Source organism: Macrobrachium nipponense, chromosome 4 (genome assembly GCF_015104395.2).
Source record: "Macrobrachium nipponense isolate FS-2020 chromosome 4, ASM1510439v2, whole genome shotgun sequence".
In the NCBI taxonomy this organism is placed as follows: domain Eukaryota; kingdom Metazoa; phylum Arthropoda; class Malacostraca; order Decapoda; family Palaemonidae; genus Macrobrachium; species Macrobrachium nipponense.
Genome location: NC_061100.1, coordinates 145,293,745 through 145,308,824, shown reverse-complemented (window position 1 = coordinate 145,308,824; position 15,080 = coordinate 145,293,745). Strand labels below are relative to the sequence as shown.

At 40.7% G+C, this 15,080-nt stretch overlaps 1 protein-coding gene across 1 annotated transcript in view; it reads left to right on the top strand.

Annotated features, from left to right (window-relative positions):
• LOC135211256 (uncharacterized) overlaps window positions 1-15,080 on the top strand; it is a 151,193-nt gene that overhangs the window by 65,671 nt on the left and 70,442 nt on the right. Inside the window, exons 2-3 of the mRNA XM_064244551.1 lie at window positions 126-291; window positions 15,047-15,080. Of these exons, the coding sequence (XP_064100621.1) occupies window positions 126-291; window positions 15,047-15,080 (200 nt within the window). The remainder of the gene's footprint in view (window positions 1-125; window positions 292-15,046) is intronic.

Below are 15,080 nucleotides of genomic sequence, written 5' to 3'. Positions count from 1 at the left end.
AGTCCTGTAAATTTTTTTTTCTATTAATCTGTACCCTTCCAGGAGAAATTTATACCATATAAATATGATACTTGGTAGTAAAATGTATTCATATCAGTCTAGTTATGAAGGTCTTATCTCTACAGCTGAATCCAAGTTCCCTTGTTGGTAACAAGATAAAAGTTAAAAATAGTTCATCACAGATAGTATGCTTGGGGAGGAACTCATATGAATTGTCCATACATGAGGATTCATCACTTCTTGATACTCCAGCTGTTTTTCTTCCTGACAACACTGGGCAACTTTCTCAAGGTATAGGAGTATGTATTTGTTTCAGCATAATGTTCCAAAATCTTGCTTTTCATTTATTGATATATATAGGCAGTCCCCGGGTTACGACAGGAGTTCCGTTCTTGAGACGCGTCATAAGCTGAAAATGATCATAAGCCGGAACATCGTCAAAAATCCCAAGAAAACCTAACTTTTAATGCTTTGGGTGCATTGAAAACTATGTAAACTGCATTCTTATTACATTTTTCATTAAAAATAACCTTCAAATATTGATTATTTTGCATTTTTGGTATCATTTCATCTGCCAGATCAGCGTTGTAGGTGCCGTAACCCTGGGAAGATGCGCCGTAACCCTGGAAATAATTTCTGATGAATATAACTGAAAAGCGCCTTAACCTCGGAACGTCTTAAGCCGAACCTGTCGTAACGGGGGGACTGCCTGTAGATTTATTAAGCTAACAAATTATGTTATTCAGAAGCCATATACATATGACTATTTTTTGCTTAAAAAAATTTGTACTCCAAATTTGTAACAGGACTAATAGTTTATATCACTCATTTTATCAGCATGATTATTAACTGAACTTACAAAATAAATTAGATTAAAGGTAATTAGCATTTATCATTGCTGATGCTGTAGATCAAATTTGAATGACTTTTTATGTATTGAGCAGTATTTAAAAGGTTGATAGAGCATCTAACAATTAGGCTCCACGTGCTAGAAACATTCTCTTCTTATCAAGATTCCAAGAGACATTTGATACAGCTCTCTCTTCTTGAATTCTACTTGCATACATCTTTGAGATCATCATCTTTATTATCATCATCGTTTTTACTCATGGGTTTAGAGTTGAATAAAATCTTTCTTCCTTTCTTTTTCTGCTAGATCCCATATCAGACCACCTCAGTCTTTAAGATCTGTCTTTTTTTCCAACACTTGAGGTCACTTCTCCCATATTTTTTTTTTTTTTTTTTTATTAGCACTGTACAATATTTCCACCTTACTCAGACCCTGAATCTTAATTATCTTGCTGTTATTGAATCGCCTATGAAAAACAAAATCCTAATGCATGCCATGTAACCTGGATTGACATGTTCCTACTGTTCTCTGTTCTACGTGATTAGTTGGGAGTACTTTATTTTCCACACCCAGTTGTAACTTTCAGATCTATAGATTATATATTGTGTATCGTGCATTGGCTTTGGTCCCTTGGTGCAGGACAAACAGTGTAGTACAGTGGTACCTCGAGATACGAAATTAATCCGTTCCGAGGCGGCCTTCGTATCGGGAGTTTTTCGTATCTTGGAACACATTTTTACATGTAAAATGGCTAATCCATTCCAAGCCCTCCAAAACACCCCATTAAATTTCATAATAAAGCTAAATTGACCCATAAACAATGAAATACTACAACAATTTGGACCATTCAATACCTAAATTAAGAATAAAAATGCAAACCTGTAAATAAAGTGTATATTAGTGTACAAGAAAATATTATTACTGTAACGTAAAATGTGGAAGCTTAACCTTTCGAGTGAGGCTATCTCCGAAAGTGGCGGCAGAGAAGAGGAGGACAAACGGCAGATAATGTACGTACGTACGTACACTTAACTTTACGAAAAGACATAAAAAATTTAAGGAAAACTATAAAACTAAAATTTACGAAACACATTAACAAAACTGTAACACTTAACTTACAAAAATTTACAAATTAAATTATTTTTTTTATTTTTTTCTTTTTTTTTCTTTTTAACTTTTTTTTTTTTACTTTTACGTAGGCTTCTTTTTTTTTTTTTATTTATTTTTTTTTTTTCTCCCCCCCCCCAACTTCATCACCACTTTCAACGTTCTGTTTTTCATCACTTGGTTCTTCCTTTTTTGCTTGCACTTTCTGTTTTTTTTATCACTTGGTTCTTTCTTTTTGCTCATCTCCTGCTAATGCTGAAGGCCTCTTTAAAAATAACGATCCAAGGAAGAATGCTTCTGCCTACTTTTCACAATGTTCCTGAAACGACTCAGGCAAACGTCATCGAACTGCGCAAGCATACGACCGTGTGAGCCTTTTCGGGGTGTCTTTTTTTCAACAAACGATTGCACTTTATGAAAAGCGCCTAGAATATCCTTAATTTCTGCCGTTGTCATAGGCTCCTCCTCCTCCCTTCCTCGCCGCTGCTAGAGAACTCCTCTTGAACGACGCTATGTTGCATGGCCTTCAACTCCTTCAGGTCATCCGTCGTAAGCTCCTCTTGTGCTCCTCGAGAAGGTCGTTGATGTCGTCCTCGTCGACGACCAGCCCCATGGACTTGCCGAGTGCAAACGATCTCGTCAAGATCTGGTTCCAAAAGAGTTTCAGGATCGTCAACTGTTTCTCTGACTCTGCAGCACCAGCTTCTCCCACGTCAAATCCCTCGAAGTCTCGGGGGCGGATACGGCATCAGGCCAGAGTTTCCTCCACGAGGAATTCAAGGTTCGCCTCGAACCTCCTGCCAAGCTTAGTCGATGAGTCGGATGCAAATGACGATGTCGAAATGCTCCTTCCAAAATTCACGCAAGGTGAGGTTTGTGGTATCGGTGATCGAAACATCTCTTGAAAACTTAAAGTTTGCTATCACTTGCTGGTCCATGGGCTGGAGGAGAGGGGTGGTGTTGGGCGGAAGAAAAAGAATCTTGACGAAGGAATACTCAGCTAGGATATCTTCCTTGAGGCCAGGAGGGTGGGGAGGGGCATTGTCCAACACCAGCTGACATTTCAGGGGGGAGGCGCTTCTCTTCCAAAAATTTCTTCCACGTGTCGGGCCGAAACCACAGATTTACCCACTCGGGGGTGAACAAAAGCCTCATTACCCAGGCTTTTGCATTAGCCCACATCACATCGGAAGCTTCTTTTTCAGCACTTTGTGGGCCTTGAAGGCTTGAGGAGTCTCGGAATGATACACCAGTAGGGGCTTCACCTTGCAATCTCCACTGGCGTTTGAACAAAGTGCGAGCGTAAGCCTGTCTTTCATAGGCTTATGCCCGGGTAGCTTCTTCTCTTCCTCCGTGATGTACGTCCGACAAGGCATTTTTTTCCAAAAAAGGCCAGTCTCATCACAATAGAAGACTTGCTGAGAACTGTCCGCCTCCTTGGTCATCATCTCGTCGAAAGTCTTCTTAAATGCTTCGGCCGCTTTCGTGTCCGAGCTGGCAGCCTCCCCATGACGCACCACCGAATGGATGCCAGTTCGTTTACGAAATTTCTCGAACCAGCCATGCGAAGCCTTGAACTCTGGGGTTTGCGTTGAAGTCCCCCATTCCTCTCCGTCGTCTTCTGCCTGCGCAATCAAATCGCCGAAAATAGCACTGGCCTTGTGGGCGATTGCTGTCTCCGTTACCGTATCGCCAGCGATTTCTTTGTCTTTTATCCAGAGGAGGAGCAGCCGTTCCATCTCCTCGTGCACGTGGGTCCTCTTGCTGGACAAAATAATGATGGCCTTCAACGGTGTAGCTGCTTTGATGGCATCCTTCTGTTTAAGGATGGTGCCTATTGTCAATGGATTATGGCCGTATTCCTTTGCGATCACACTCAATCGCATACCAGCTTCGTACTTCTTGATGATCTGCATCTTTGTCTCCAAAGAGAGCATGCGCTTCTTTCCGTGAATTTCAACTTTCTCGGGACCCATGACTATGTTATCTTGTACGTAATTTACGTATAAGTAACACAATAAAGTTTCCGCACAACACGATAGTGTACTGCAACGAAATCACTAACGAATTCACGTTACTAAACGAAATCGTTGGACCGAACGAATGCCGTGTGCGTACGATAGAGATGTTGGTACGAAGAGGCCGAGATAGGTACGCCACCACGTATACGTATAAGATGCATGATGGGGAGGGATGTGTGTCCAATAGGAGAGAAGGATTTCATGGCTTGGCTAGCATCAGGAACCAATGGGAGAGCAGGAGGATGGTGGCGAGTCTACTAGTACTAAGTAAAATTTTTCGCATTGGCTTTCGTATCTCGAGTTTTTCGTAAGTTGAGCCTTTCGTATCTCGAGGCACTACTGTACTAGAACGTGACCCACTTGGAAAGTTATAATAATATTATTTTGGAGAGATCATTCCTGTGGTCAGAATTCTGTGCCCACGTGATTGCATGTGTTTGCGTTTTCCCAACATTCTCTCTCTCTCTCTCTCTCTCTCTCTCTCTCTCTCTCTCTCTCTCTCTCTCTCTCTCTCTCTCTCTCTCTCTCTCTCTTCCTGCAGTGATGAAAGAAAATGGGAAGCCTGAATTATGTCGTGCAGGCAAGGATAAGCCTTGCAGTAAATTCATGCAAGGGTTGGGAAAGTTCCTGCGAGGTGCCATGCAGAGATTGCGCAGCATGTCTGTCGCCTCTCCGTGCCACCATTGTTGGTGTTGTGGAAACTTCCCCATTTCCCATGACTCCTAGTAAGGATCTGTTTCCTCTTGCTAAGCCCTCAGGTAAAAAGAAACCTGAATGTGTATTGCAAGCTCCTCTGTAGTTTCTGAGAGAAGAGGTATAGGACAGCGGCAAAACGGAGTCAGGGGAACCAAGCACGGTGATGGGGAAAATGAGGCAGGCAAGAGTTGCCCTACAATCCTTTCCTGCTGATGAACTATGAACAAGTGGAAGAGCGGACCCCGTTGTTCACATGGCTGGCAAGACAGATCGCCCTCAGTGGAGTCAAACCTCTCCTTCAGACCACCGTTGGCAGTGGAATCTTCTTTGTGACAGGAGAAACACTGGCTTGGACCAGCACCAGCAGACGAAGCTCATTGCCACAAAGAAAGAGTGGCTCCCACTACTCCAACGGACTGGAACAGAAACACTAACGCTATTGCAGTAGTGGTTCATCCCCAGTACTCTGCCAGGGGGAGTGCCCAATCTCGCTCGAAGCAGGTTGCGGAGGTGCCCTTCCTCGAGGCAGGAGTGGGACGGATCAGAGTGTCACCACTCCCAACGCCACTTGCCAGATAGAATGCAGGCAAAAAGTTGGGGAGACGACTTCTCTCTCATTAGAGAAATGGTCTCAAGAACAGCTTTACTCCAAGGGCAGCCACAGCACAGCAGGGTCCCATGCTTCTCACTGTCATTTCAGACACTGGTCATTAGGTGAGGACAGTGTAGGTAGATCCAAATATAACCCAGCCTCCTTACAATGCCCATTACCAGACAACTAACCAGCCAAGCAGGACATAGACCATGACCCCCTGGGACCCAATACTGTGGGAGGTGCTGCAAGCCTGGAGAGTCCTCCCACCTGAAACTTCCAGATGAGGAGAGAAGTTTTACAGATTCATCCTCAAGGTTCACAGAAAGTTGGATTTAGCGGAAACTAACATGACACCTGAGGATTACCCCAGCTTCTCGTACTGGTCAGATAGTCTCCCAGAGACCAAGCAAATGTGTCACCTTCCTTGGTCCCCTTATGTAGCAAGTATGCCAGTCCCCAGCCATCGGCAGGGGTTCCATCCCTGACAGAGTGACGATAACTGAAAATTGGTGATAATAGTGCCAATGACCAGGGATTGGCGCATATTGACGCCAAAAATCCAGTTATTGCCGTTGCTAGGCAAGCGCCATAATACCAAATCCCTGATAACCAGGGACTGGCTGTATCATGAAGGAGTTGGACAGCCTAACATTGGGAGAGTAGGGGTCCTTAGCCTCCTCTAGGTCGCAGAAGTTGCATCCTTCACCATGTCCCTGCTAGGCCAAGTAGCAATTGCCAGAAGAGGCTGCTGCCTTTCCTAGAAAAGCGGATTCGCCAGTCTGCCAGCTTTCAGGTAACAGCTCTCTGGTTAGCCATACTACCCAAAAATTGTCACTTCTTGAAGGGATAGATGTTCCATGCAGGCAAGGCACCGTCTTATGTAGCCAAGGATGTGGCCCATGCTTGGGCTAACATCATTGTGAAGAAGAGGGATACACTTTTGTCAGTGGCTCAGAAACACATCTTGGTCGACATGTAGCTCAGTCTGAGAAATAGCCCTTCATTGTGATGGAGAAGAGAGAGAATGCAAAGGACTCCCTCTCCTCGGTGTCATTCAGGTTGGCCTCGAGAGGGCAGTGGTCCAAACTAGGCTCCCACTCAAAGCAAGACTGATATGTATTTCCTCCTCAATTTCAACAACGGTCACTCAGCCCCTCAAGGGAAAGCAAGAGGAGAAGGAAGCCAGGCCTTCTGTGTCATTCAGCCCCACCGACCCAGAAAGCTGAACAGGATGGGAAAGAGAAGAGGTTCTAGATGAGACTCGGAGCCTGCCAACCCCACATCTGCCCAAGGTGAGGAGCTATCCAGGGAACAAGTGGCCAGTGTGGCAGCAGTGCAGAGTGAAGGAGTGGACAGTCCAAACCCTCAGGAGGGGATGTGTCCTCCCCTTTGAGCTGAAACTACCATTGGCATCTAAACTGTTTGAGTTCTCCTCTCATTGGAGCGACTCACCCAAGGGGAGAGCCCTGCAACAGGAAATAGTTGACATGCTATAGGAGGGTGCTGTAGAAGTACAGTGGTACCTCGTTTGTTTAACGTTTTTATGTCGAACTTTCTGTTTTTCGAACAAAATTTTTGAGAAAATTTTGTATTTGTTGAACAACTCGAAAATTTTGCATCATTTGTTGAACAAATGCTCGTACTTCGAACTGACTGATTATCTAGTTTATACTTTTATTCAATGGCATACTGGGTCTTACAAGTTAAACTGTATTACATAATTTTTTCATTTACAATATATAATTTAATGATAATAATATTCAACAAACTAAATAAAAGTATACAGCATTTATTATAAAATTTAGCTTTCATTGTAACATTTAGCATAAAAGATGTATAAAATCGTACGTAACAGCGGTGACGTCACGCCCAGCTGACTTGAGACTGAATGAGGGAGTGTTGATATGTAGAGGAGAAGTGAGAGTTATAATATTACTGTATGTATGTAAAAGCAATAACAATTCACATAAAAAGGGAATTTCCCAATGAATTTAACTTCATGATAAAATATGAAACCTAACAAATGTAATACAGAAAAAAAAAAAAAAAGTCTTAATTGAGCCAGTGTTCGGTGTGCTGAGTGAATGATTTTAAGTTATCGTGTGTTGTGGTATTGTGAGGAGAGAAGGGACAGTAAAATCTACTATAATATGTACGTAAAAGTAGTACCAAGTCACATAAAAAATAAAATGTTATTTCACAATAAATGTAGCACAATGATAAAACATGAAAACAAATGCAATACAAAAAAAAAAGCTTGCTCGAGTCAGTGTTCGGTGTGCTAAGAGAGAGAGAGAGAGAGAGAGAGAGAGAGAGAGAGAGAGAGAGAGAGAGAGAGAGAACGAGAGAGAGAGAGAGAGAGAGAGAGAGAGAGAGAGAGAGAGAGGGAATAACTTTGATTCCCACTGACTTATCAGCTGACCTAAGGATGATTATTCGGCCATTTCTTTCACTTACTTGATCTGCCCAAATCACTCTTAATTTTGTTACGGTAAAATACCTATCTAGTGACAATTGCTTTTTACGATTTTTAACTACTGTAGAAGTAACTCAGCGCTGTAATAAACAAACTGGCTCTGCTTTCAGTTCTACAAGCCTTCGATTGTTTGTTGAAACAGGTTCCTTGTCAAAAGTTATTTAATCTCTCTTTCCTTTTCTTGCATTCTCGACTTATTATTTATTTGTTTGCAAAATCCTCATGGTTGTTTTAGAAGTCTGCCGTTTTCCAACAGTAAGTTGATGTATTGTGGCATAATTAATCTCTTTCGTGCACTTAAGATCCAAGTGTAAACATGCTGATTACTCTTTCTCTCTCTCTCTCTCTCAGACACACAATTGGACACACACACTATCGATTCCTTTGATTATCTTTGTACCTTTAACCTTTGCATAGTGCAACCAATTCGGTTTGCTTAAAGGGTTCCCGTCTCTTTTCCCTCCATCCCCCAGCCGGCCGGCGCCATTTTTAACAAACAGTTTGCAAATTGTACACAGAAAAATGAAATTTAGAAAATTTTACTTCATATAACGTACGTTTTCATTACTTTACCCTTTTAATTTAACTTTTGAACACATTATTAATAGAAAATATGTGGAAAGGGGGACTTTTTGGGTTGGCTGGAACAAATGATCCTGATTCCCTTTATCTCTTACGGGGATATTTGTTTCACCTTTCAAACAAATTGTACTTCGAACAGCTTTCTGGAAAGGATTAAGTTTTAAGTACGAGGTACTACTGTAGTATAGGACAACATGCCGGGCCTCTACAGCTGCCTCTTCCTGGTGGAGAGAGCATTGGGTGAATGGAGGCCTGTCATAGACTTGTCAACTCTGAACAGCTACATGCAACTGACCCTGTTCAAATTGGAGATGGCTAAGTCAATCTTGGCGATGATCAGGGAAGTAGAATTTATGGTCTTGTTAGACTTGTAAGATGCCTATCCCCGCTTCCCAATACACCGAGGTTACAAACTAATTCAGGACCCTCTGCTTATCTTTACAACAACCCATGTTTCAACTGGTGTTAGAGTGGTCCTACAGGATGGGTATCTGACTACAAGCAGTCTTCGGTTATCAATGGATTCGGTTAATGGTGATCCGGTGTTAAGGGGCTTGTGTAGCACCATAAACTTGGCGCCATGAACCAGATATCAGCACCATAAGCGCCATAAATCATCAAGTTTCAGCTGATGGTGGTTTTTGCTTACCGGCACCCTGCCGAGAATGGAACCCCCGCTGATAACCGGGGGACTGTCTATACAACCATCTCATGCGAGAGTGAGTTTTGTGGTGCATTGTGAATATATCCTCAACTACACAAGAAGTTCAACACCCATAATTAAGAGGCAGTGGTTAGTCTCTTTTCTGGAGTTTGGATCAATTTATTTCTTGCGTACACACCTCTATAGACAACTTTACGAAGTTCTTTAGCTTCTCAGATACTCCAATGTCCAAATGCTATCAGTTCCATCTATTAGAGATTATAGAGATTATAGTTCTAGGATTTCATGTGTTTTAAGTAATGCCCAGCTTAAAACCTGGACCCCAGGAGGTTTTTAGGTCTAGTGTAATGAAGATGCATGGTACATTATAACTCTCTTTAGGGTGCTTTGATGTTGTTTACATTTTGCCTGCAGAGTTGTTTGAATCTGATAAAAGCATCTTGAAGCACTTCAGCTCTCCCGTGGAAGAGTAAGAATTTTATGGAGTGTTTGCTTATTCATTGAAGATACTAATTTTTGCCCCTTAGGCAGGGTTTTGAACTGAAGCGGTTTTGAGGGATTTCCCTTTTTGGGGTTGTCAAAATACCAACTTGATCTTATGCACCATATAAGGTCAGTGACACATTCTCGAATAGATTAAAGTCTATTAGAGATGAGGTTAATTAGTTTGTGCATTATGGGAGCAAGCACTACTTTTTCTAAATGCACTGCCCTTTTTATTCATTATTTGGTCAAATTAGCACATGTAACCTCAGTCGTGATTTCTTACATTGCTGAAGGTAATTATTCTTATGAAAGCTTTAGTGGATGCACGCAGACGCTGAGATCAAGTAATAGTAAAGAATGGGCTTGACATTCAGGGTTTTGCAGCAGATAGTGGGCTGTTGGTTGGGATCCCCCCCCCTTTTTTTTTTACCTATTCAGGACCACATGGGATCTTGTTTGCCAATTTATTGCTCACTAGTGCAAGATCCTCTAACTCGGGTGGTGGACACCAGGATGTTGCCTGGTCAGGTCTGGATTATTATGGCTTTCATCCTGTTGCTATGATGTCAGGAAGTCATCAACGAATTAGTGACTGTAAGTTGTTTCTTTTGCATTGGTTATCCCAGATGGCCCTGGAAGGTGTTTCCAATTTCATTCAGTGGTAGGTAGATCTGCCCATACTTTTCCCCATCAGGAAGAATCTCCTTAAGCAGCTAAGAGGAGAAGGGTCTATCACAGTCCCACAGGCTACAGATAACCAGGTGGAGATATTCCAGGGCTCCTGTGAGCTCAAGGCGAGATCTTGCAGGAAGGCTGTTACAAGGATCAAGAGAGAATTTACTAACTGGTTCTGCCAACACAAGTGGTCAGTGAATAGGTCCTGTGCTGCATTATGCTGTTTTTACAGCACCATTACCTCTATAAACAACATGATAAGATTTCTGTTTTCTCTCAAACACAAAAAAAAGTCCATGGTAGCAGCTTTTAAGGCTATAGTGCCATATTGGCTTCAGCTCTTAGGCTTGTCCAAGGACAAGGATATCTAGATGTCTTTCAGTGTTATAGGGTGGAGTTCCCTAGGTCTGTGGTTTTTGCTCTACCTTGAAATCTATATGCAGTTCTAAAGTTACTCCCATGTTGTTGCCCTTTGAACTTTGGAGCAAGCTCCTTTTAAAGAGGTTTCTATTGAAACTCTTCATGATAACTACAGCTAAGAGAGTGATGGAGCTACAAGCTTTGTCAGTGTAAATAGGCTTTGCTTAGACAGCTAAGCATGATTTTAGGGCTAGGCCTCCTCCTAAGACGGTCTCTTTACCCACTTTGGGATCACTAGTGCCCAAGGAGCTTCACACTTTTGTGGGTCCAGTAAGGACTTTTAAAATTTTGTTTGAATTGCATTAAAGATATTCAAACAAATGTAAAGAATATGTATGTTATGCTTGGAAGCCAGAGATTTTTATGAGTAGGAATGTAAAGGCCATTTCATTAAGTCTTTGGTTAATGGAAGGTAAGGCCTCTTGATATGGGAGTAAGGGCTGCAGATTTTAAATTTTGAAAGAACGTATCCCTGGATAAGTTACATAGTCACTTATTGACATGGTAATTCTGTTTGTTGTGATTTATCTTTGTAGTGCAGAGATTCAATAGTTATTTGAAAGCATTAACTCCTCTGGCTTGTGCTGAGGCTGTAATTGAATTTGGGGAGCTTGAAGGTACTTGGTGTTGAGTATAGGAAGTTTACCTTCTTTGTAGATATCTGTTAGTTATCCTTCATTAGCTCTGCAGAGTTTTGGCATAGTAACTGTACCCTTCCTTCTGCTGAAGGGTCACCCTCCAAAGGAACCACAGGTATCTGCATGTGAGGTTCTCATACCTGAGTTACAATCTTCCCGAGGCAGCAGTAATAGCTAACAGATTGAATTCACTAGGCAAACAAACACTTGCTTTATTGCATAATATTTTGTTACTAAGTAGCTTTAAAGGGTTGGCTGATTTCCATTTTGTAATTGAGAGGTAAGGTATTTTTGTACCTATCAGTCCCCTGGTGGGGGTTGGGGGAAGTAGATGGATAGAAAACAGATATTCATAGAAAACAGTGTTATTTTTCTTTTGCAATCTGTCAAACTCCTGATGGCAATGATGAAGAAGTACAGTATATAAAAAATAAATACTAAATCAATTATTTATATTTCATAAAAAAAAAACTACATGTCTCCAAATAATACTGTATTGTTATTGTAATAGCAGCTAGATCATGAAATACTTGAAAAGTAAAAGCTTAAATATTTTCTTCATAAAGAACCCTTCTCATAGAGCATAGACATAATACAACTTCAGCATTTTTGTTGAGCTGTAGATGTGGAGTTATGAACTCTCACAGTGCTGGAGTTCTGTAAATCAATGCAGAACAATTGAGCATTGACTGTTTGGGTCCAAAGATACATCTGGTGAATGACTTGAGACTACAGAGAAGACTGAAAATATTTACAAAAATTTGCACACTTTTTAAGCTCATCCAAAAGTTATGCCACTAGTTTATCATGTTCCACAGCCATATGGCAATTGTAGAATGAGTTACCGAGGAGAAAAGTTAAGGAATTGTTGAAATCAGTAATCATTACTTTAGCATCTTGCCATAGATTTTAATAGCATAGGTAATCATTATTATGAAGCAACTACAGGAAATGTATCATGCAGAGTTAGAGATTACAATACTTGAAGATCGTAAAAAGTCTTTTGATAGAGTACCTAAACAAATACTATAGTAAGATGGGCATTAAAAAACACTCTTCCACATCCTCGCCACTCACATCCAAGCCCATGGACTTCCCCAGAGACAAATTCCACAACAGGCATAGGGTCATCAGTGTCACCCTCAAATCCTTCAAAATCCTTCAAAATCATTCTTGAGGTAACATATTGGCCACAATTTTCTCCGAGCAGAGTTCATTTTCTTGGAAGTCATTCCCTGCCAAGCCTTATCTATAAGACTTATGCAATTAAAGATATTGAAGTGGTCCTTTCAGAACTCTCTTAGGGTCAGTTCAGTGTTTGAGGTTGCTTTAAAGCACCTTTGCAACAGATGATTTGCTGGTTAATGGGCTGGATGAGAGGAGTGGTATTAAGAGGCAAGAACTTGACATTGATGAATTTAAATTCATCCAACAACTGGTCTTCCAAGCCAGGAGGATGCGCAGGAGCATAGTCCATTACCAGGAGGCACTTGAGGAGCAACTGATTATCCTGAAGGTATTTTTCTTGCCAAAGGACTAAGCACTTCATTGACCCACACAATGAAAATTTGCCTCGTGACCTATGTCTTTTTGTTTGCCCTCCACATCACAGGCAATTTATTCTTAATAACATTGTTTTTTAAACACTCAGGCAGTTTAAGTGATACACCAGTAAGGGCTCCATTTTGAAATCCTCACTGGCATTTCCACAGAACAAGAGAGCTAGCCTGTCCTTCATAGGCTTGTGCCCTGGCAATGAACATTCCTCTTGTGTGATGTAGGTCCTCTTTGGCATTTTTTTTTCTCCAAAACAGGCCTGTTTGTGGGAAGAATCCTTTAGCCTCAAGATATTCCTTGAATTCCAGAAATAATTCTTTGGTGGCACATTTGTCAGAACTCGCAGCTCCCATGCCTTATGACACTATGTATCCCTGTAAGCTTTTGAATTTTCAAACCAGCCTCTGCTGGCCTTGAAATCACTAACAGCAGCTCTTGTTGTTGGCATTTTCTTACTTAGATCAGCATACAACCCCCTAACCTTTTCACAAATGATCTCTTCAGACACTATCCCCCACTGTTTTCAACGTCTGCCACTAGTTAAGATCTCTGTTTTGATAATGAAATGACCCCTTTTGCAGCATCAGCTGCCTTAATTTCATTTTTCTTTGCTAGGATAGAGCTGATTGTTGACACTGACTTGCCATACATTCTAGCGAGATCACCAACACGTGCACCACTTTCATAATTTGCCACAACTCTTCCCTGAATTTTATAGTATTCTGGCCTTTTTACCAAAAGGGAACTTGGAACTGTCTTAGCCCCATGATGACTTGTTTGCAATCAGTTTCACTGGCAAAATTAGCACAGCGCACAACAAACACGTGCAGTGATGCGGACTGTACATGAGATGATGCTCATTCTATGAGAAACAAAGGCAGAATCGGTCACAAAAGAAGATGGGATACTTTGTTTGGGCGCTCGGTATGGGACCTGGTCACTCAGTGGGCCTTGGAAGGAGTGTTTCCGAGTATACGAAATCTGAGGAAACGTACAAAACCTGAGACAAAATGTCGGAAAAAGTCTGAAAACCGGATTTTACGAAAATTGAGGTTCCACTGTAGATCTAGATTGAAGACAAAGGCAGATGTATCAGAAGAATTTTTGGTGAAATATTTGTTCTTTAAAGATCAACTCTGGTCCCTTTACTCCTGACTTTAGCAATGGAAGAAGCATCAGAGAAGTGTGTCAAAGGGACCCTTGGAGAACTGGTTTATGCAAGTGACCTAGAGCAAATAGCAGTATTGTAAGGAAGAGGTAGTGGATATGTTTAAAAGGTGGGAGAGTGGAATAGAGAAGTGAGGACTATAAATTTTATGGTGACTAGAAAGGAAGCAAAGAAAACAATAGTCAGGAAAATGGGCATAAGGCTACTGTGGAAAAGATAATTTGGTAGATGATTTTACCTGAAATGCTCGGGATTACAAAATATACATGAAATAAGAGATTTTTTATTCTTAGAATGTCTTGTAATTTACATTTGGTAGAGCGTGCATAGACAGATTGTTATATAGTACTACCTTTCTCACTCTACAGTAGGAACATGGGTGATGATAAAGAAATTGGAATAGGTTTCAAAGAGATTTGACTACAGAATTTGTAAGATTTAAGGTCTCAGTATGATGGGGAAAATTATGTTACAAATGAGAAGTGGCAAAAACGAGATGACCAGAGGTTGGAAAATGGACATGTGATAAGAAAGGATGAGAAAAATTTGGTCAAATAAGCAATTAATAAGGATGTAGTAGGAAGAAGGCTTTTAGGTACTTTGTTATAAGGGTTAATATTTTACTGAATTGTAAAACAATTTAATAGTTATAAAGTATGTAACCAAGCGCTTGCCTAAATGTGCCTTTTCATCCAATAAGGAAAAGGGAAATTAGAATTTGTAGTTGTTGCATAAAACTGATTTTGGAGTTTGTTTCTTTATCTAGAAAATTTTTATTTTTTAAGTCTGCATATCTCATTTCTTGAAGCGGTTTTTTTTCCAGTAAATATTATGTTATTTCTCTAGCAACCATTGAGTAATATGATCATAAATGAGGTTTTCATTACCTCACAGATGGAAATGATGTTAACAGATTATCTTTTCACAGTATTTAAAAAAGACACAAAACAGAAGAAATTAAGTTACCACATTATAAAGTATAAACATGAGGCAAATTTATCATACAAGTCTACTTATAACTTTAGGGTTATTGTTCTGTCATTTCAATTTGTAAATTGTAAATTATTTGCAAAACCTGTAAGACCTGATTTGTATTATTTCTTACTTTTAGCTGATATGAAAATTAGTGGTCACATCACAATGAA